The 23652-nt window shown below is 40.6% G+C and overlaps 1 protein-coding gene across 2 annotated transcripts in view; it reads right to left on the bottom strand.

The window, feature by feature from the left end:
• Positions 1-540: 540 nt before the first annotated feature.
• NFATC1 (nuclear factor of activated T cells 1) overlaps positions 541-23652 on the bottom strand; it is a 142776-nt gene continuing 119664 nt past the window's right edge. For both annotated transcript variants that reach the window (XM_077809089.1, XM_077809091.1), the window contains exon 10: positions 541-2929. In XM_077809089.1, coding sequence (XP_077665215.1) covers positions 2862-2929 — 68 coding nt within the window. In that variant the 3' untranslated portion in view covers positions 541-2861. The remainder of the gene's footprint in view (positions 2930-23652) is intronic.

The following is a 23652-nucleotide window of genomic DNA, read 5'->3' as shown; positions in this document are numbered from 1 at the left end:
AATTAAAAACAGCAGGGCCAAATCCTGCCCTCTGCAGCTAATAGACTTCAGAAAGGTTTCCAGGGGGTTACAGAACAGAACGTGGTGCAATTAATACAATGACGATGCAATATTTGATTGCAAGGCTAATACTGTACTGTTTGATTCATTTTCAACAGTGATCTGTCAGGGATTTTTAAAGGTGAGAATCATCCATGGAGAAAAGAAAATGGCTTGTGTTGTTTTTTAAACATACATGCAAAGGGCACGTTGTAAGTTTTTACAACTGTTTTCCCTGGAAATAATTGCTCAGTTCAGAACCGTTGTTTTTCAAAACAAAAAACCCCTCCCAAACAAACAAACAAAATAAACCTGGTGAAAAGTTTTTAAAAAATAAAATTAACAATCACAACACACGCACAAACACAAGGTATCATACTCATAAGGGAAAGATTTCTGCTTGCATTTTTTATTTTATGAATACATATACAAGAGATGCATAATCTTCCATTATCCAGGCTTAAAAGTAACAGATTTATTTATTTTTTCAAAATAGCTTAAAGAAGAAAAATAAAAATTAGGGACAAAGGAGGTGCAACATATTCAAAACATACAGTTGATTATCTTGCTAAAGTTATTGCAGAAATGCAGACAGTGTGTGGGTGGGAGGAGGGGTTCAAAGCCTCACCAGGGATATTTCTGTAATAGATTCCTCCACTCACACTTTATTGACATTTCTGAAGTACAGAGTGAATAGCATCTGAGAATTATACCATATATCAATTTTTATTTCTTTGGCAGTAATGTCTTTTAAAAGGAGAAAAAAGTGTGATTCTGTTGGCAAAAGACATTTACTTCTCTAATAAAATGAGTATATTAGTAGGCGGCAGCAGGATGCAAATAGCTTCAAATAGAAGAGCTTGTGATATATACGTATATATGTATATAATGTAAAAAGGCTTATTTTATATGAGAAAGGAAGATTTTTCAAGGTAACATAAAATGAACCACTCTAACACTAGCTTCCAGACTTGCTTTATTGGATCTATTTTCTAACTACAAGTTAAGCTGACATCTGTCAAACTTTTTATTTTTTTATATGGCAGTCTACAAGAAATGTTTCATGCAAGTTCTACAGTGCTAAACACAGGGTAAATAACTGGGATTAAACAGATTGGGAATTACAGACTATGATTAGGACCAGAAACAGCATAATATGTACATAGAGCCATATTATATTCTCATGTCTTCACAGTCATGTGCAAATGTGACATATATGGCTTTCAATATTTTTAAAAAAGAAAGTAAGACATAATTGTACAGAATAAGATATTTAAAAAATGTTTCAGAGAATTTCACTTTTTTGTGAAATCTGTTCAATTTTTATAACATTGTGGTTAATTAGTTACGACCTCAACACAGAGGTGTTGTTCAGGCATATTTCCAGTAGGGGTCACTGATTCCTAAGGCACAATATTAACGTTAAACATTTTTAAATTAAACCATGCTCTTTTTTTTTTTTTTTTGGTTTGGTTATATGAAATAAGAAGTCATTGCTAGTTATATAATAAGCAATTGATTGTACAAAATACAATGTTAAAGACTACGCTACAAGCCTATCTGGTGCGCCATAAACATTAGCTAATCTGAAAACATATTGTACAGCGTTGTATATTAAACATTTGGTTTTTGGTAATATTATTTTTCGTACATGTAGCAGAGAATTATAAGGCTTCAGTGGAATAATAATCTTATAATTGAACAAATATTTTACACTCTTTCATAATGGTATTTACAATTTCTTTAATTCATATTTTGCCATTTGGTAAATAATTATGTATTTCGTATGCATCCTTCTTGACTGTCTAAAGTGCTTGCTTAACTGCATGAGGAAAGAAAATGCATACCTGTCTTAGGTGTAACAAACCATCAACAAAAGTAGCTGAAACATTGTTTGGGATCTGAAATGCATTCGCAGACATGGAAATTATTGCTGAATTCAGTGCCCTCACCAGGCAATCACCTATAGTACTTGTCATATATAAATATATGCATATATACTAGAATGTATGTACATGCATACACATACATCTATCATGTAATAGATAGATTTCAATTTTTTTGTCCATCAACCTTATTATTTTGTGCTATTCAACATACTTGTGCTATGACTGAAGCCAGATTAAAATCAAAATCTTAACATGCTGTGACTAACAATCCTATGATTCATTAGCAGAGAATAAGGACAGCATATGAAAAAAAAAGAAAGAGCTGAGATGACAAATTGGGAGGCTTTTGAAATGCACTGAGAATAAGGCAACAGGCTGTACATTACAGCAGAGGAAAAGCTGAAGAAATTCTGGAATTCATAAATGTATTTGACTTTGAGTAGGGATGTCATTCCCTTTCCCACTGGCTGTCTTATGATTTTTAAAATATCAATTGCCAGAATGCAAGCATTATAGCTTCTGCACCTACAAATACTTTTTATGGTAGAAAATTCAAAGCCTATTAAAAATGTCCTGATGCCACAATCTGGTAAAGTAAGGCACTTCCAGGGTTGAATTCCAGTGGTGCCAAAAGGCTCAGTGCTTGGGACAAGCAATCAGCTTTTGTTGAATTTCCCAGTTTTATCCCATGAAATGTGCCGTCTTAGAGTTTATTCCCTCCCCTTTTTTTCTCCTCTTGAGATGATTTTCTTTAAAGATATTTCATTGGTTGAAGAGATACTTCTTTGTAGGCAAGAGGTAAATCTTCAGTTCCTAACATTCAGTAAGGTGGAAGATCAGAGTGGTACCAAGTAATGTCTTCAGTTTATTCAGTTACGACAGCTCTGTGATGTAGCTGATATACCAGCTGAGCTAAAAGTGTATGGATTTGAATTAGTCCAGTATTGCAAGCTCTGAATGGACATTGGTGCTGGAGAGGTCATTCCTGATAATTTCATTTACTGTAAAGAAAGAAAACAAGAAAAAAAAAAAGAATGATTAGAATGAAACTACTGTACAATTACTATTTCTTCTGCTGTAAAATACGTTAAACGAAGCTTGCATCAGTTTCTTCATGGTTTCGCTATAGTTTTGAACACTAAGTGTAACATTAGTAAGTAACTGATATAGGCTGACCTAAGTGCAAAAGAGCAGGATTAACCATGGTTATTAACATGCAAAATACGTCACAAAAACAGCGGCATCTTGGGTCTTCTATTGCATTAAACATATTTAACATTTTTAATTAGTTACAAGTAAAAAGATGTCATTTGCTTTAGAACAAGCTCTGAAGCTCAAAGTAACGAACCCTGGAAAGTCTTAGAATACGTTATCTACTCCATATCTAGCCCATAGGACTGCTTGTTAGCCCTCTTTCCACAAAAGTGGCGTGCGCAAATCTGCCAGGTGCTGAACTTAGCACTTGAAGCTGCAACGCCTCTGCAGAACTGGACTACGCATGTGGACTCTTGCATTGTGTGCTATTATTAATAAATAATAATCATGATAAAAATGTGTGTGCATGTGTTTGTCCACTACAGGTAGCTGTAAAATGAATAAAAATACTCTCCTTTCATGTTGATCAACAGCCACGAACATGTGACCTTTTCTCTTATGAATAAAGACTGAGAGTTGGGCAGGAGCAAGTTCAAACCCTGGCCAGAAGTTGAAGAAAAGAATAAGCAAGACGCATTATCTCAGCATCAGCCAGTCAGACTGCATCTCCACTGATAAAAGCATTGTTTTCTTTCCTCGTGACTCTTCTTTCATTCTCCTCCCGCCCTCCCCCTCCCCCAAAGATCATCAACCCATATAGGTTCCCACACTCAACCTATGTCCATTTATCAGCTTGTGATTTTTGGCAGACGGACAGGAAATGACTGAACCTGGCAAAGGCCATCTACAGTGAACTGCACAACATCCCTTCTATTTCCACCCCACCTCCCTGCAGCCACTGCCACCATCTGATTTACATGAAGATAGACAAAATGCCATCAGGGAGGCTGTCATCGCTGCTGAGTTTCCTAACATTACTAGGAGGGGGAAACACATGCCCACGTCATGGAATCACCATGGAAAAGCCCAAGTTTCCCTTTGCTTATGGGCTGCAGTTTGCTGCCATCCAGATAACTCCATGTGTTTGTTGGCTAGAGCCAGGCCTGGCTAAAATCAACTTCCTGAAGCAATTAGTTGTTGGACATGTTTTTTCTTCAGACCTATTGCACATTTTATACCAACAGTACACAAATCAGTCAGGTTTTGAGTCCCAGAAGGTGGTCAGTGGATTGATAGATACCAATTCATAAGCAGGTCCTTCTTCAGCCACGGACTAGCAGTGGTATCGGTGATTACCCATTCATTTTACAAAAAACTATAAGAGCAGTATGGAAATAACATGTAAAGACACAAAAACTTCTTTTGATGGTGCCATGGAGTTTATCTTTCATATTAGTAACCAGTGGAAACCAATTTAGGCCATAACCCCTGCCCTGTGACAAGGAGGTACATTGCACATAGCCTATTAAGGTAATAATGCCACAGATGTACAGGTTACAAGGCTCAGGACAGCTTTCTGAACTGCACCTCTCCCCGAACGTAAACACTTATGCCGTGGGAAAGATTTTCCTTGACAATCTTGTCAAGGAAGTTACCTTGATAAGCATCTCTGGCAACACTGGCTACACTACAAATCATATGGCATGTAAAGTGTGGCAACAAGTGCAAACTAACTGACGGCCAGATACAGAGTTACACCTTTGCTTCGTATCTGTATAAGTTTCTTTCACACTGAATAATAATCAGATATTATCCATACTACCACTTAGCCTTTATATATAGTGCTTTAGAAATATTAATTTATCCTCACAACAGCTCTGGAAAAGAGTTAGATAGGTATTATTATCAACATTTCACACATGGGGAAACTGAGGCAGTGAGCTCAAGGAGCTTGCCCACATGCGTCAGTGGGAATACCAGTAGAACATAGGTCTCCTGACTCTCAAGCCAAGAGCATGACATGTTCTGTAGTCTATCCAAGGAAAGTGCGATTTACGTTAACTTGGAATACCTGACACAGATGTCAAGGAAAAGGTCAAAAAGCAGAAAAAACTGACTAAGGCAAACAGGGGGAAAAAATTCAAAAACACCTCACTGAATTAGGAACTAAGTTGTTTATTCAAAAATGACTTAAGCACCTTTGGCTTTTTAAGCTATTGACTTACAGTGAGACTTAGGCTCCTAAGTGCCTTAAGTCACTTTTAAATATAGGACTTTGGATCCCCCAGTCACTTAAATGCTTCTGAAAATGTTACCCATCGCTATTCAGTGACTCTCTCAGAGTCAGACAGCAGTTCCCTAGCATTTGGGAATGGAATCCAGCTCCAGGACTCCCAGTCCCATGCTTAGGCCACTAGATCACAACTGCCATTCATCAACATTTTTCCAACTCAAGCCATTGAAACTCAATAGTATCAGGGCCAAATCTGGCAGCTCTTGAAATCACCAGGGGTCAGCGGGATGAGGGTTTGAGGTTCCTGCTCACCTTATATACATATAGGTTTCTCACTATAGGTGGACTTCCACTGTTTTTTAGGTGCGACAGCCACGTGCAATTTTCTTGTATAACAACACGTCTGTTAAACGACAGCCACTCCACCATGCCAACAGATACCCAAGAGATAGTTGAACCTTGTCTACAATGTAGCCATTGTCATTGGAAAGCCACAAGATGTCCAAAACAAGGGAACTGAGATGACATAAGGAACCAGAATAATAGCTGGCAGGATCACTCTCATATATTGTAACCTACAGAGAATTCAGAGGTAGGTCTTCAAGTCTTTTCTGTGTGATTCTTTACTTGGTTTCATTTTTTTTTACCCTGCCAATAAATTAAAAGAATGAGTCCTTTAAAGTGTGTATTGGAATGAGGTTTACACTGAGGAACAAAGGATGGCTTGATGCAAAAGAATTTCTATCTTATTGCCCAGCAATAAGTACTGAAAGGTTGTAAGTCTAGCAATACAGATACAAGTGGAAAATAACATCTGTCTGAAAAGATAAAAGGGGAAGGAACAGCAGAAGTATGCTAAGAGCGGGCTTTCCCTTGCTGCCCACTAAAGCACCTGAGCCTGGGAGGGAATGCCCTTCAGTGGGTGTGAGCAGGCAGAAATCATTCAGCGTGTATGTGCGGTCTAGGACCAAAGTAAGTGCTGTTTGTGATGTGATGTTTGCTTCGACTGACTAATGAAATTGTGCACTTTCTTGATTTACATGCAGCTAGCACCTTTATTAAGAACCCTGCTCTTCTGTCAGTACAATATGGCCACAACCATGCTCCACACAGCAAGCGAAATGCCCTCCTGCTACGCAGACCATAATGGAATGGCTCCTGCTCCCTCTTAGTTTGCCTCTGGTCAAGCAAAAAATTCAACATGTGTTCAGTGAGAGTCACCTATTGCTCTCATGTATGGGCAAGCTTCGGATTGCAAATCTGTTACTGAAATGAGGTTGTATGGTGTACATGAAGTAAGTAGCACCAGGAATATTTTGGCTTATGTTTGAGTTTCATTTCTAAAGCAAATTTGGTCTTTGGGTTCAAATAACACAGGGCACTGAGTGCTCACTTGTCAAAACATCCCAGGAGTAGCAGTATTTTGCACTCACATAATCCATGTTAACTAATGGCTTTACACACAGCAATTAAAATAACAATCATAGAACTCTGATGTGGTATGTATTATTATACCCATTTTACACATGGGGAAGCTGAGGAATGCAGAATTAACTAAGGGCTTGTCTCCAAAGTAGAGCAATGTACACTAGAGGGGTGTGATTTCTAACGTACACCATGCTGTGCACTAGCTGGTCCACATAGGCCCTGCTAACATGAACTAAAAGTAGTCCCATTTATATTAATGCACACTCGGGCATTTTAGTTTGTGCCAGTAGGGTCTATGTGGGCCAATTAGTGCACAACATGTTGGTGTGCTTTAGAAATCACACCCGTCTTGTGCGCATTGCTGCTCCATGTAGATAAGTCCTGACTTACCAGAAGTCGTACAGTAATTCAGGCTATTTCTACAATAGGGAAGCTTTGCAGGTATAGATATACAGATTTACTGTACTGGGCAAATGTTCCTCGTTTGTTGCTTTGTACCAGTACAGTAAAACCGCCCCATGAGTGAAACAAGCTATACTGATAAAGTGCAATTTTGTTGCCATGACTGTGTCAGCACTAGGGACTTGTGCCAACAGAGCTGTATCAGTCAAGGATCACACCTGTTCATACCCTTGACCGTCATAACTGTGTAGGCAGACTTGGCCTCAGTGGCAGATCTGGAATAGAACGGAACACTCTAACTTTCCATGCCTAGTCTAGAACAATAGTTCCTGTAGAACAACAGATTCCTTCCTGTTCAAAGAGCTGAGTATGATGATTTACATCGCATTTGTCATCAGATTTTTTTAGTTTGTTTTTCTGGTGTTTTTTGGGGGGGGAGGAAAGAAGAAGAGAGGTAGGCATTGTTGCTTTGGTAGCTAACACCTACAGTTCCCCACAAAGCTCTCTGAACAGATATTTTCCATTTTCATGTTCAGCTTTTCCACTGACATCAAGTCAAAAAAATAATAGTGCTGAGAAATGCAGGTACCATGTGACCGCTGACAAGTACCTGTCAGAAGCCTGAAAGAGAAACCTTTCCTTCGCTAAACATCAGATGCCACTGCAGCAGGATGTGGTGAGCTGTTACACCACAATTTAGTTTAATAAGGAGTTTTTCTTCTTATATTTAACTTTGCTTTAAAATGTCCTTAAAATGGAAACTTTTGTTTTACTAATAGCAAAATCAATATCTCACGGATGCAGCATGTAAAGTTCCTGCTTTTTAAACAAGGCAACCGGATATAGTTAAAGAAACATGGATTCCTATATGGATAGGAACTTAAATATATTTTACATTTTTGGTCTATAGCTTGGATTCGCATCAAACATAAATAAAAGGAAAAGTTTTCTGCAAACTTCTGCTTTCCTTATATTTGACTACTGCTTTGAATAGAGGCAACAATATTGCCCTTTGGTTTAATAAAATATTTATTCTTCCTAGGTCAAGTTCTGCTTTCCTTGCACACTCAGCATGAAGTCTGATACACCACTGTGCGGTGTCCTTCCACTCAAATCAAAGGAGTTACATAGGTGTAAAATGGGAGTAATGCCAATGTGAAACAGGTCTGTGGTAAGGTCTTTGCTGCACAAAGAATGCTGGATCAGCTCCCCTATGGCTTTACACCATTATACTGTGTATCAAGGGCCAAATGTTTCCAAAGAGACCCCAAAACATCACCTGACTTTAGAGCCACAGATGCCCCAAAACTTAGATGTAGAAAGTTGCCTCCATAGATTTAGAAGCCAGGACAATGCCCCTTTGAGAATGTATCCTGATATGTGTGAACTTTATTACATATAATAGCCCCCTACCTACACTTCCTCGCTTCTGTTTCATAAAGTGTTCAAGGCGCCTAACCAGGAATGTTTCTGCTGCCACAGAGCTACTTTGCTTAGCTGTAGGTGCAAGTGCCTAGGTCCTTCTCCCTGCACACTGCCTGAGTACAACCACAGCTGAGGCCACCGTGGAGCTGTGCTCTACACTACTCAGGAGGGTGTTGATGCCCTTTGAGAGGCCTCTTTACTTTTCCTTTTGCTCTTGCCTCTGCAACAGAATTGTACTGGTCCTGCTACATTCAGGCCCTTCTGTGGCCCCTCACTTGGGCTGGGAGATGTAGCCTACAGCTGGTAAGAAGCTGGAGTTAACACTTGGGTAATGATGTAAGATAAGTAGCACTGATTTTTTTAAAATATATTGCAATAAACCTAAGTACTTGACTAGGATGTAGGGAAGAGAGAATTTGACATTAACACAACTTTCCTGGAAGTGTTACTTTGCTCACCTTCCAATCATAGAATATCAGGACTGGAAGGGACCTCAGGAGGTCATCTAGTCCAACCCCCAGCTCAAAGCAGGACCAATCCCCAATTCCGTCCCTGATTATGTTTCAAGTTTCTGATTGGTTGAAGCTGGCAAGTTCGTCAGACAGCACTACGGGCTTGATCCAAAGCCCACTGAAATAAATGACTTTCCATTGACTGCAGTGGTCTTTGGATCGGGGCCTGAGAGTTTTGTATCATCAGAATGCCGAATGAGGCTGTGGGGTATAGTTACATTCCTTTCCGATTACACACTTTACCTATAGAAAACCCAAACCACTACTGATGTCTTTTAGCTCCAGGCAAGAAGCTACCTTCAGTAAACCCGCCCCCATCCCTGGTACCAGTACTAGTTATGCTACAGAAATAAATTATTGCACTTTGAGATTACAAATGTAAAGATGTTGGTGTTTCTTAATTTTACAAAAGGAGACACGGCCTGCCATTATCAATATCTTTCTGTATTAAAATACAGAACAGATGTGTGCTTCCAAGTTATTAAGGTAGAAAGGCTTGCAGCAGTATAGATGTGCACACTGTACGTCACCTGTTCCATGTGCTGCCATCTGCACCCTTCCCCCCCACCCATCTCCCTTCCTCCCCACATTGGTAGCTCTCTACATAAGTTACTGCAAGGCTGCAAAATAATTACAAGAGGAAGTCTGATGGAGGTTTACAGAGGAAATGCGTGAGGGCCTATATTGATCAGGAGGATTTTATTGTACTCTGTTTCTTTTTAAAGAAGTCTGATATTTTTAAAACAAAGTGGCATCAAAAGGTCTTCAGTTGATCACACATATTGTGAGTCACTAACACTGTGTGCATTTTTTATGCAAATGGAGATAGCAACAGTTAAATGCTGTGAAGCCTCTTCTGGTCCAGTTTTTTGTCCCATTGTTAAGAATGGTTATACAGCATGTTCAAAGGAATCTATCGTATCATATTCAGATCAGGCTTTTGTTAACAACTGTTATGTTGTCTGTATATGCAGTGTTATACTGTGTGCATTTTGCTTAACTATGAACAGTATGGATCATCAGCTTGAAGATGGAACAGAACAATAGTAGATTCCAAAGCTCCTATAAATTCTTTGACTGGACCTGAACAAAATAAACCACCTAAACTTGAAGATATATTATACCAGAAAAAAGAGGCACCAACTGTATTCTCAAATACTTCATTCTGTTCGTGTTATGGATGTATGAAATTATGTATTGATTCTGCTGTGTACTGAGTTTAGTACCTAATCTTTCAGTGGGTTAAGTGTCCTAAATTCCCACTGACTTTTGCAGATCATAGGTTGCAAGCTTTGTGGAGAAGGGACAGCATTTTCTTCTCAGTTTTGTACAGTACTGAGCACACTGTCTGCACTTGGCAAATGAATAATAAAAATAATTGCTATATCCAAAGAAACAGAACATCAGAGACAATGAGGTTGGCACTAATACTGTTTCCTTTTAGTAATGTAAAATATTGTGGTATTTGCTTTTGTTGCCTACAATGTCTGTCCTTTGATTTTTCCACTGGAGTCTTCAAATCTAGATCCTTAGGGTTCCTGTACTATCATGTGTCCTTATTTCAGATGTTACAGCTATGTAACCCAAATGCCGTACATTAACGTCATCAGTGAGGAGTCTGAAGTCACAAACTAACAAGTAGGAAATAGAAACACCAAAAGGAAAATGCCTCCCCTGTTAATCTTTTTTTAAAAAAAGAGAAATGGCTAAATATAAACACATAGACAGTTAGTAAATAGATACAGCTCCTGGTGTGCACTCTTTTGAAACAGTAGAATCCTACTTTTGTTGCCAGAGAGCCTTCCTCCCCACCCCTTTAATAAACAGCAATTCTCTCTTATGGATAAATGTCATCACTCTCTCTCTCTCTCTCTCTCTCTCTCTCTCTCTATATATATCAATATTATATAACCATGAGCGGGAAAAAATGGTCTTGATAGAAGCTGTGTTTTAAAAGCAGGAACTATGCTATGAATAGAAAAAAATAATAATCAAAACATGGTGATATTAATTCCTGAGGTGGAAGTCTGCAACGTGAAACCACAGATCACTTTAAAACTTACTGAATTTAAAAGAAAGCATACAAAAACACCCCCAAACCCCAGTCTCGTGAAGCAATGGAAAATATAACTTCACACGTTCCGTACAGAAGTCAGATCTTGTATTACCTCAGGTGTCCTGGATGCATTTAAACCTTAAACTTATTTTTATCTGTTAATCATAATAAGCCATCACCACGGGGCATGCTATTTTTGGAAAGCATGAATAGGACAGTGGAGCAAGTGAGTGACAACAAGTAGCAGGTTTTAATAAAACATGATCCTCAATATGAATGTAGGTTTGGCATGGATGAATAGTATTGTTAGACATGACAGTCAGGCATTAACATGGAATAATTTTCCTACCTGCAGTACCTGTTTCCTTATTTAGCCTGATAACTCCAAATAATGCAAAAACTTCCACAGTGGAAGCATTGTGAATGGTTAAACAAGGAAAAGTTCCTCACTGAAGTGTGGTGACAACATTGTGTGGCAGTAACTTGACTGGGACTTTTGACTGGGTGCCCATCCTAAATGAGTCCCAGTCCCTAGCCTCACCATATCACATCATGCGAGACGTGCTAGTTTTATGTTTTTCATCCACCACAGATGAAAGCCTGGGAGCATTTTGAGTCTTTTTTCTATAAATTTTTAGGGCCAGACCCTCAGCTGCTGGAAACAGCACTGAAGTCAGGGGAATGCCACTGATTTACACCAGCTGAGGATCTGGCCCTTAACCTTTTCCTCCATATTCTAAGGACAAGAGTGATCAGACACTGTTTTTCTTAAAGGAAAAGTTTAAACTTGACAGGATATAATTGGCAGTCTTCACTCAGGCAAAACTCCCCCTGAGTTCAGCAGGGATTTTGCCTGAGTAAAGGCCACAGGATTTGGCCCAACATGATGCAAGCCACAGTCGACACACAAAAAGCGGTAAGGGGACAAATAAACCACATTTTAACCGAAATCATGTGTTTACGTTCCTAAGAGCACATGTAATAGAAACAAAATAGGCACAGTTGCAAGTTTTATATGGAATTTCCATGCCACAAAAGACTCATGCGAATGTCACATAACATTGCTGAGGTTCAAGATCAGTGGTGATAGAAGTTGGGTGGGATGGAAGAGAGGGTGTGTCTTCAACCCGAGGCGGGAGTATGGAAGCATACAGCCTTCTTTGCCACAGAAGATGCAGCTTCCCCCCGTAACATTTGGAATGAAATGACTCAGATCGGTTCTAACTGACAGTCAGGGTTACCTTCCATTTTATTTCCTAGGACAGAAAAACAGCACCCAAGGATTCAAAAATCATGACTTAAATTCCCAAAATATCATGACACTGTCTTAAAAATTATGAGATTTTCAAAATAATACATTGTGGGGCTCCTGGTTTCTGAGCATTTAGGCTTCACAAGCTTCATGTTTTCAACCTTCTCTCCCCAAGCATGACAGTTAGAATTTTTTTTTTTTAATGAAAGTTGAGATTTCCATGCCATCTCCTGATTCCAGTAGGTGGAGCTTTAAGAAAAACACCAAATATCACAAGAGTCATGATAAAATCGTGAGCTAGCAACATTTGAAATAATTGGCCTTCCATCCAAGGATCTCAAAGCATTTTACAAACAAAAAATAACCATAAATAAAAGTCACCTGATGTTCAGAGGAGCTGAGCAGCTCCCATGGAGACAAGCATCTTTGAAAATCAGGTCATTTTTATTTAAATATTTAGACACCTATCTTTAAAGATGTCCACATTTGAAAAGTTTTGATCATATAATTTTTGCTATTTTCTCAGAATTTTAATCTGACTGCATGTGAGGTATCTAACTCCTGGACCATGAGCTAAACAGCACAAAATTGCACCAGGTTATAAAGTGTCCACATTTTATTTGACTATGTTGCAAGTCACCAGTACCAGCGTTATCTCAGCAACCAACTGAACTACACAATAAGCAACTGATAAGATCCTGACTCATTTTAGTTTTGCATCGGTTTTCTGTGTGGGCGCATTCGCACACTTCGTACCCTATCTCAGTGAACTCTCACAGTCTTAACTCACAACTATATCCTCCAGTGCTGTACAGTGATAAAAGTGTGACAATCACAAAGACAACTTGCCACAGAAATGCTCTACTTCCATATGTTCTGTAGCTTCATATGAGTCCTCACATAAACTAGTTACGAGAAAATGTTAGTAATGGTTAGTCTGTGGCTTTGTCTATGATCACAGGGATACTGCCCGCCATTCCAGAGAACCAGGTAGTTACATAGGAGTGAAGGACAATAACTACCCTCAGCCCCTGCCTCCTCTACAACAAACTAGTCAAAGCCTTTGAGCTGCTGCAGAGGCAACAAAGAAAGACCGTGAAGTAGCTATATGATGTGGCACTGAAAATCATGCAGTCCTCTGTGTCTGCCTGCTTGCCTGCTCGCAGTCAAAACAATTTTCAACTCCATTGTTGGAATGGGTAATGAAACTGATAATTTTCATACGTGGTGGGGAGGAAGAAGGGTCTAGCTCAAGTACCAAGGTACCAAGCATGTTGCTGAAGTTTAGTATCAGGGAACTACTGTCTCTGGCTTTTATTACAGCTCCGAGGGTACTATCTCCTACCCCCTACATGCACACACATATGTATGTCTGCAGCTGGCTATCTGGAAAAATAAAACTCCAGTGTTCTGGAGATTGCCCAGATCTAATGTATGTGGGCCACCGTCAATCTAGCTACAGAATATGACTTGCTACTTATGCTTGACTAAAGGTGGGGGATGATAGAGGGAGGTGGTGAGGAACCGCCTAGAGAAAGAAAGTTCAAAGCATAGCACTATTTTTCCTTTCTTGTTCTATTTGATGTCTCCTTAGAAGTGAAATTCATCCCCATGCAGAGGGCCAGCATGTTCCAGTTAAGTCCTTAAAATAGAGCTTAAGTACTGCACAGTTCTTGTGTTGGCCTTCTGCAACTGGGTAATTTCACCCTGCATAGCTACTACTCTCTCCCCTTCCTAGGTAAGAGGTATTTTGAATGGGGTTGGTCAGCCGCAAGTGGTATCATATGGCAACAATACCAGATTATCCTGAGAAAAAATATGGGGCAAACGGAAATATTCAGGGATTGCTTCAGACTTTCAGTACTTAAAGCTCAGCTTTAGGAGGCCCAGGCAGGTTGGACGTTATAACTGATTACCTCTGGCCATCTCAGTGTTACCACTACGGACATATTGGGTACGGGACTTTAATACTTGTCCATATCATGTATCCAGAAACACACCTCAATGCTAGAAGAGGCTGGGCACACCTGGAGAGTAGTATATACAGAAAAAGAACAAAATTTTTTTAGAATGTGTTAGGAAGGGCTGATGAGGAATTCCTATTATAATCAAAGTAGTGGCTTAGCCTTACAAAATATCATCTCTCTCTCTCTCTCGCTCTCACTCACACACACACACATATACTGGGGGGAACAAAACAGGGTCCATTGATTTCAGAGTTTAAAAAGAGCCAAAACAAGATTGAATTTCTCTATTGATTATACAATTATTAATCTTTATAGAAGCTTTTCTAACATTGCACATAATGAGCAATTCATCAAAGTATATTAGGTGCCACGGAGGTTGCATTTGATATAAAGGGGTCATTAAGTTTCTTGTAATTGCACATTACTGGAGCTTTAGTTAGTTCCAAATCAAATCAACAGGACATACATGTATGGTCTCTAATTGACTTAATGTAATAATAGGGTGGCCCCTGGTGATCATCAGGAACACTCTTCAATGAGCAGCCTTTTGTTAGTGTTTTTAAAAGACTAGCTCAGGTGCAGCTGGGGCATATCAAATAAAACAAAATATATATACATAAAATGTAGTGCGAAAGAAGGTGAGTCACAGGTGAGTTTTCATCAAGTATCCTTTTCCTTTCACATCCGGGAACAAGTAAAAGACCCATTTCTGCTTCCACTGAATCAATGGCAAAATTTGGAATGACTTCAGTGAGCGCAAGATTGGGCTCAAAACTAGAAATGGCTTCTACAGATAACAGGACATATTCCAACCTTGTCTGAGCAGGTGCAACACTACTGACTTTACTGGAGTTGACGTGTTCACACCAGGTCCACATTTGTCCAAATGCGTGCAGTAGATTACATAAAGCCTAAACTTAGATATTTTTAAGGTTGACAAATTTACACGCACACGCACACACAAACACTCTTGACATTTGTGTGTACAAATGGGTAGTTGCTCAGGCAAAGTTGTAATTAGGTGCTCCTGGCTGAAAAGGTGTCCTGAAAAGACGCTCTGTTGAAGGTCCAAAGTACAGCACCCCACTATGGTTAGGATATTTGTAGAAGTCAAAAATCAAAGGCTTGATACTGCAGCAACTGCACTGGAAGGAGTTCAGCAAGGAGATCATGAGTAAGGCTAAGTTTTTGTCACGGTTATTTTCAGTAAAAGTCACGGACAGGTCACGGGCAATAAACAAAAATTCACGGAGCCCATGACCTGTCTGTGACTTTACTAAAAATTACTGGGGGGCAGGGCTAAGTAGTGGGAGGAATGGAGTTCCATGGGTGGGGCAGTGACTGACCGGCTGAGACCCCCGCAATGGTGGGGGGCACAGTGCTGTCTCCAGAGCTGGCCACAGCTGTGGGACAGGGGTGCACAGTCCAGCTGCAGCCCTGCCAAGTCCAGGCGGCAGCAAGGGTGCGAGGGAAGGCGCAGGGCTCTGAGACACCATGAGGCAGGGACATGGCACCCACTGCAGCCGCTGGGCAGGGACACCTGGCTCCAGCTGCAGCCCACGGCAGAAGCCGTGGGGATGGAGCACAGTGGGAGGGTGCACAGCCCCTGCTCCGGAGCTGGCCACAGCTCCAGCTGCAGCTGGCGGGGCAGCACAAGGTCCTGGGACACTGCAAGGGGGGATGCATGGCCCCCGCTGCAGCCCCCCTCAGAAGCCAAGAGGCTGGGGTGCATGGCCACAGCTGCAGCCCCCAGCAGAAGCTATGGAGCTGGGGTACAGCAGGGGGCACAGCCATTGCGGGCACACAGCCCCTGCTCCTGAGCTGGCCACAGCTGCGGGACAGGGGCGCATAGCCCAGCTGCAGCCTCCCCATCCCCGCCACAAACCAGAGGGCAGGGGCTGCAGGGTCCTGGTGGTTCCAGCCATCCAGCCCCAGTGGCAGCAGGGCTGGGGTGCACAGTCCCGCCTCCAGCCCTGGCTTCAGCGGCTGACAGTTGAAGTGGAAGAAGTCACAGAGCTCCGATAACGTCACGGAATCCGCGACTGCCGTGACTAAATCGTAGCCTTAATCATAAGTCTCCCAGAGACTTTATAAGATATAGTGTCATGGAAGCCTAGTAGGCTTCCTCTTTTCGTCCCAAATCATGTCTCTCTACTATATGTCATTCTAAGGAGCTTCTTCACTTGTTTTAGTTGCAAAATCACCTTTGTTCCACACAAATTTGGCATCCCCTCACTTTTGTTCTTGAAAGTTACTTACATCAGTAATAAAGAATTATGAAAATGAGGATTTAAAAAGAGAAGAAATGAATCCAACAGTGTTTTGGTCTTCTTGAATTAATAGGGATTTTTGGTCACTCTCATCTTGGGACTCTGTCATGCATTTGTTCCACTTTTGGGTCTTGGCAGGTTAAGAGGTATGCCCCAAATTCAGTTTAGTTTTAGATGCTTTTACAACAGTTAACAAAGTTATACAGAATGAAGGCTCTCTGTCATTGGAGGTTTTTAAGAACAGGTTAGACAAACACTTCTCAGGGATGGTCTAGGAGGTATACTTAATTTTTCGTCAGCATAGGGGACTAGACTAGATGACCTCTTAAGGTACCTTCCAGCCCTACACTTCTATGATTCTGTGATTTCAGGGTGCCTTATGGAGTGCAAGGCTGGGTGCTGATGTGTCCTCCAAACCACTGATGTGTTTGTGCTGGCAAGTACGCAATGCCTGCACACAAAATGTCATGTGCACATTTTGAGTGAGGTTGTCATTGTGAGCAGAAATACATGGTGAGGCTTGATTCTGTTTGTCAACATTCAGCACATAATTTCTTCTGACTGAAGATGAGAGGACAGCCATTGATGATTTGGTGTGTAGTCATGGGCTGTCCTGTGGAAAAAGGCGAATAAGATTGTTGAGTTGATGGTGTGTCAGAGAAGCAGAAGCAACTCACTTTTCAGCATGTTGGGGAAAAGCTGACAAAACCTCACACAATATTTGGTCACAGTCATTTGGTCATGAGTATGTCATTCCTATCCAGCGTTAAAAACATAGCGAGAAGTTAAAATTGGCAATATGTACTGGCGGGAATGGCACAGACAGAGTCATGTGACAAATGTGGTGTGAGGTTGTCACAGAAATCAGATGTCTGTGGCGAAGTGTCTGTAGCAAGATGACGTGGCCTTTACCATAACATAAACTATACTTAATTCCATGGGATTTTGTTTTAACCACAAAAGGGTCAATTACTAAAAACCCATGGAATTCTAAGAGACATACATGTTCTATCTGTTAGTGCTCCTTGCATGAGCAGAATTCAGGGGCCTAATTCTGCTCTCACAACAGTTTTACATCAAGGTAACTAAACTGGGTAAAAATCTCTACTAATATAACTCATTGTAGTCAATTTGGCCCAGAGGATTTGGCCCAAATTTTGACCCGAATGGAGTTACTCTGGATTTATACCAGTGTAAGGGAGAACAGAACCAGAACTTAGAGACCAGATCCTCAGACTGCCCAGGTCTCTTTGTGTCGCACTCATGGTTTTAAAGCCACCAGCTAAGGATTTCCCCACTGGCATAGCCAGGATAGATGTGTGGGACCAGAGTGTTGCTGCATGCCTGTTATCCTTGGCTGCCAGAACTGCCCCCCTTGGCTGCCAGGCACAAATTAGAACAGCTCTGAAGTGGCTCACATTTTCTCTGGAGGCCAAATAGGGCCCAGGATTAGGAAATCGGGATGGTGATAAAACACCTTTGCTTTGGCCCCTCCTCCCAGCTCTCAGGTCCTGTCGTGAAGCATAGCTTGTCTGGACCCAAGGAATAGCCCTTAGTGTGGACTGAGAAGGTTGTGTAGGGATATTGGCATATAGTAAACACCGGACCTGGCTGCAGAAACTCAATAAGACCCATTGACTGGTTAGAATTGAAGAACCAACCACCCTACCTTGCTAGCTTGTAGCATTACATACAGAATTCTGCTGAGTGCACTGATGTTCACAGGAGAGATTTATTCGGCCACAGGATCTAATCACTGACAAACCTGCTGCACGACTTCCATCTTTGAAGAGCTAGGAAAAAGGCACTTGAACAAGAGAGATATAGAATGTTCATTTTTTAAGCACACTTAAAGAGCTGGAACATAGTTCAAAACACTGCGCTCTACTTTCTAAACAATCACTTACAATCAGCCACAGCGATCAGTCCTGCTATTTCTTAAGCACTTGGAAATACTCAAAAATCTCACCAGGTTGGGATCTGAAAAGTTACAATGGGGTTGCCCTGGCAAGGATTATGATTCTGCAGTTCACAAAAACTTACTGGGAATTCAGCATGCACTTTGATTGACTGAGAAACAATTTAGGCAATAAAATTGTGTGAAAGAGCTTAAACATATATGAGTAGCCTTCTCTTTTTAAAAATCTATTTACACAATGAGTAAAATGACTATAAGCTATCAGGAACAGTATACCCGATAATGTCACGGCAAACCTGGTGGCTGACCTTTGTGACTTTGTCCTCACCCACAACTATTTCACATTTGGGGACAATATATATCTTCAAGTCAGCGGCACTGCTATGAGTACCTGCATGGCCCCACTGTATGCCAACATTTTTATGGCTGACGTAGAAAAACGCTTCCTTAGCTCTCATCCCCTAACGCCCCTACTCTACTTGCGCTACATTGATGACATCTTCATCGTCTTGACCCATGGAAAAGAAGCCCTTGAGGGATTCCACCATGATTTCAACAATTTCCATCCCACCATCAACCTCAGCCTAGACCAATCCACACAAGTGGTCCATTTCCTGGACACTACTGTGCTAATAAGCGATGGTCAAATAAACACCACCCTGTACCGGAAACCTACTGACCACTATTCCTACCTACATGCCTCCAGCTTTCACCCTGACCACATGATCCATTGTCTACAGCCAAGCTCTAAGATACAACCACATTTGCTCCAACCCCTCAGACAGAGACAAACACCTACAAGATCTTTATCAAGCATTCTTACAACTACAGTACCCACCTGCTGAAGTGAAGAAACAGATTGACAGAGCCAGAAGAGTACCCAGAAGTCACCTACTACAGGACAGGCCCAACAAAGAAAATAACAGAAAGCCACTAGCTGTCACCTTCAGCCCCCAACTAAAATCTCTCCAGCGCATCATCAAAGACCTACAACCTATCCTAAAAAATGATCCCTCACTCTCGCAGATCTTGGGAGACAGACCAGTCCTTGCTTACAGACAGCCCCCCAACCTGAAGCAAATACTCTCCAGCAACCACACACCACACAACAAAAACACTAACCCAGGAACCTATCCTTGCAACAAAGCCCGATGCCAGCTCTGTCCACATATTTATTCAAGTGACACCATCATAGGACCTAATCACATTAGCCACACCATCAGGGGCTTGTTCACGTGCATATCTATCAATGTGATATATGCCATCATGTGCCAGCAATGCCCCTCTGTGGGTTTGAATAGAGACTGGGAGTGGCTGGGTCATTACAAATATTGAATCTATTCCCCCATGTTAAGTATCCTCACACCTTCTTGTCAACTGTCTAAATGGGCCATCTTGATTATCACTACAAAAGTTTTTTTCTCCTGCTGAAAATAGCTCATCTTAATTAATTAGCCTCTTACTCCATCTTTTCACGTTCTCTGTATGTATATACATATCTTCTTACTATATATTCCATTCTATACATCCGATGAAGTGGGCTGTAGCCCACAAAAGCTTATGCACAAATAAATTTGTTAGTCTCTAAGGTGCCACAAGTATTCCTGTTCTTTTTAATGAGTAAAACTGGCTGCATCTATCAGAATGCTAAGTCACTTGGGGTGATGGACGCAGAAGTTTAACCGGAATGGATGACCACCTCCAGTTTCTAATACAGCAGACATGGAGAATCTCCATAATGACAAACTTGGGGCCTGCTCCTGAAATGTGCTGAATGCTCCCAACTCTCCAATGGGAACTCCACATGCTCAGCACCTCTGAAAACTAGAACACTTAGTTAAGGTGCCTAAATATAGACTTAGGTACATAGCCTTAGACCCCAAGTGTCTAAGGTTTGGCCCTAACTTCAGAAATAAAATTGTGACAGGAAGGGGAAACAGGATCGTATCAGGTGCTGAGCACCCTCAACTGCCATAGAAGTAACTGGGAACTCAGAACATTTCAGGTTTGGGCCCTAGAAAAGTAAGAAGTTACTTTATTGGTGTAATAAAAAAAAGTTGATTGCAAAAAAGGCTTTGATCAAAGATTGTGTAGGCTGATTTGTGTTTGCTCTATGCTACAGCATCCCCAGTACACCACACCTTTTGTAAAACAGTATTTCATTTAACAAATTATTATAGACAGTAGCTTCTGTCTACTCACATATCTGAAATACTTTCATTCCAAATTGTTTTGAGAGGAAATGTTATAAAGAATGGAAACCTGGCATTTAATCCAGTGGAAACCTCCATTGTTTCCAGTTTACAGAGTAGAAAAAAAATATAAAAAGAACATCAAACATTATTGCTAAGTACAGAGATGAAAGATGAGTAGACACTAGTGATAGGAAGTTAATGCACTACATGCATTTACCTGCACTTGGATAGAGTTCTAAAGGGTGGGTCAGACTCATCTTGCTGTTTTGTTTCAAAAACCACGTAGACACACAGTTAAAAGCCAAGTTTCACCAGATGAACATTTTTAGCTTTTTTTTTTGTTACTCATGAAATAAATACCTTGAATTTTTTTCAGACTATGGATGAGAGGCTCTTCTGGTCAAGACACAGAGCAAATATTTACAGGTGCTGGGGAGACACCACTTCCTCCCTCTAGGCTTCAACCTAGTGTCTGCCACATAATTTTATCCCTTGAACAATTTTTTTTTTCCAGTGATCTGCCAAGAGGAAATAACTTTGCTGTATTGGGAGTCTGGGAATCCTAGAAAACAATCTTAAATCCATAAAATAATTGAAGTGCACTTTTACTGAGCTGTTCAGTTCGATTCTGATTTTTATTACAATGTCAACAAGAGTTTAATTTGTTTTAAAGTTGAGATTCTTAAATCTGAGTGATATACGGTAGTTTACAGCTTGCTGGCAACAGCTACTGTGGAAAAAAAATTGAAAGTGCATATAAAGGCGGGTCTAAATTTGACATTGTGAAAGCAGGGAGCTGTGCCAAGAGCAGCAAACAGCATGGCTTTCCCAGTCCTGGCTGGCTTTAGGGACTGCTCACTATTGACATCAGTCGCTACGGGATACACTTCCCTGCTCTAACAAATCTCATCTGGAGACTGCAATTAAAAAAGAAACGTTTTAAAATGTAATTTCTCTCCCTAAAACATTTACAGATGTTAACTAGATTGCTAATGGTGTAAGATGTCTGTGGGCGGACGTCTTCCTCCTTATCTGCTGTGTCAAATATCAAGATTTCTTTATTAAAAAACCCACAGTTTTAAAGGTGACATCTTTTGGAGGCCTAAGGGGTGGTTAATTTTTTTTTACTAGATCCTTTACTGAATTGCAGGATTTTGGAGGGGGGTCACCCATCAGCATCTGTTTCTTTTTTACATTCCTTTTTTTTTTTCAGTCAGTTTTTAGAGGTAGCCTGATTCAAAAATGAATGTATTCAAAATGGCTACAAATTTCTGCAGTGAACAGATTAAGTAGTATTCCATCCAAACTTTCAAATAACAATAACAATCGTGATGTAAGTTTTCTGCTTTAGCGACTTTGCCATGTATTTTCTGTCAGTCCCCTTGGCCCGTGTATTTTTCTAAGTGATGTTAAATGCATTTAGAGAAACACACTGGCCGAACCTGTAAACTGATCCTCTTTATGTGTACACGGGACATGAGAGGGGATAGCATAAAAATGGATGAGCTTTTAGAAGCACTTGTCTCTGGGGACTCAAAAGGGGGTTTTCTCAGCTGGTTAAAGACTGTGCAAGCAGAAGTCTCTGCTTGCACTGACTGCACACGTGTCAGTTCCACCTCTGCAGTGTAACTGAAGTGGAACTTTTCTCCGAGCCAAGTACTCTGTGATTTACACAGCCGTATCAAATAACTCTGGAGTACCCTGCAGAAGGTGATGGCTAAAACCTCAGTTCTGACATACTCAGCCCAGACACAGTTGTCTGCTTGCGCCTTCTGTCTTTTTTTTAAACTGGCTTTGATTGGAGCCAGAGCCTTGGGTAAAGCAGAGGAATTTCTAGATTTTTCTGAGTGCTGTGAGCTCTTGCTGTTTTCCGGTACCTACTTCCTGCCATATCTAAAATAACAGCAGCTGCAGGGGCCTGATAGAGAAGAGTTCCAGGGGACAAATTCACACAAATGGGGTGGGAAAGGGAAAAAAAAAGGAAAGAGAGAAAGAGAGTTATTAGGGAGTTGATAACACACACACTACATCAGATTCATTGTTACGGTTGATAGTCCTTTGTATGCGGTGGGCCTTGTTGTCAGAACAAAACAAACCCTATAATTTGGCCATGGGAATGATAACTCTTAGCGCTCGCTAGGATAACAGAGGTAGTTTTACTGCACTTGTCTTATTGTACTGAGTATCAAGCCTTGATTAGCTAATGTCTCTGTAGGCCAGATTAGCAAGGATGAATGTTTTGAACTAGAGGCTTTAATGTTCTCTCTTTGTCATGGTTGTAGATAGGTGCAATGCAGTTTTTGTACATATTCAGCATAAGGATTTCTGCTTGCAAGAAAAACGTTATAGAGCACTGAATGATCTCAAATAATCCCACAATCAATGGGAAAAAAACATGAAGGTAGTGTTATGGTTGCCATATTGTAGGTCATGAAAATGAATATAGAAATTCAAGAGACTTGAGAAAGGAATGAATTAGTCTTATATACTTCTAATGCCCATACTAAGCTGTGCTAATGCAAACATGACCACTGGACCTGGTAACATTCTATAGGTGGTGGGTATAATTCTGATTTCACGAGCACTGGTGTAAAGTACATGTATGGTAACTCCACTTACTTCAGTGGAGACCCTTCTGATTTCCACTGGTGTAAAGAAGATCAGAATCAGGCCTGTATATCTTCCATTGAAAATATGTGAACTACTCCCAGTTAGAACCCGGTTGACTCTGTAGAAGTGCTGCATGCATGTTATGGAAATTAAAACAAATTAGAAAAAAACATTTTGTTGAAGGCACAGAAAGTTAGGACATTTAAAGTGATAGCCCTCAAAGTATCTATACATCATCCCCTTTGTGCACAGATCATATTTCAGATTATTGTATATGTCGTTAACCTTTATATATTAATGTAATATGACTCCAGTGGGCTTTAGACAGGCCCATAATGAATACAAGCAAATATGCCAGGTGAGACTAAATACACTGTTTCTGTTACCATTGCATGATATTTGAAATATTTTAATATTTATA

This window comes from Eretmochelys imbricata, chromosome 2 (assembly GCF_965152235.1).
Source record: "Eretmochelys imbricata isolate rEreImb1 chromosome 2, rEreImb1.hap1, whole genome shotgun sequence".
NCBI lineage: Eukaryota > Metazoa > Chordata > Testudines > Cheloniidae > Eretmochelys > Eretmochelys imbricata.
Note: the sequence above shows the minus strand (reverse complement) of the source record. Positions and strands in the feature narration are given on the sequence as shown.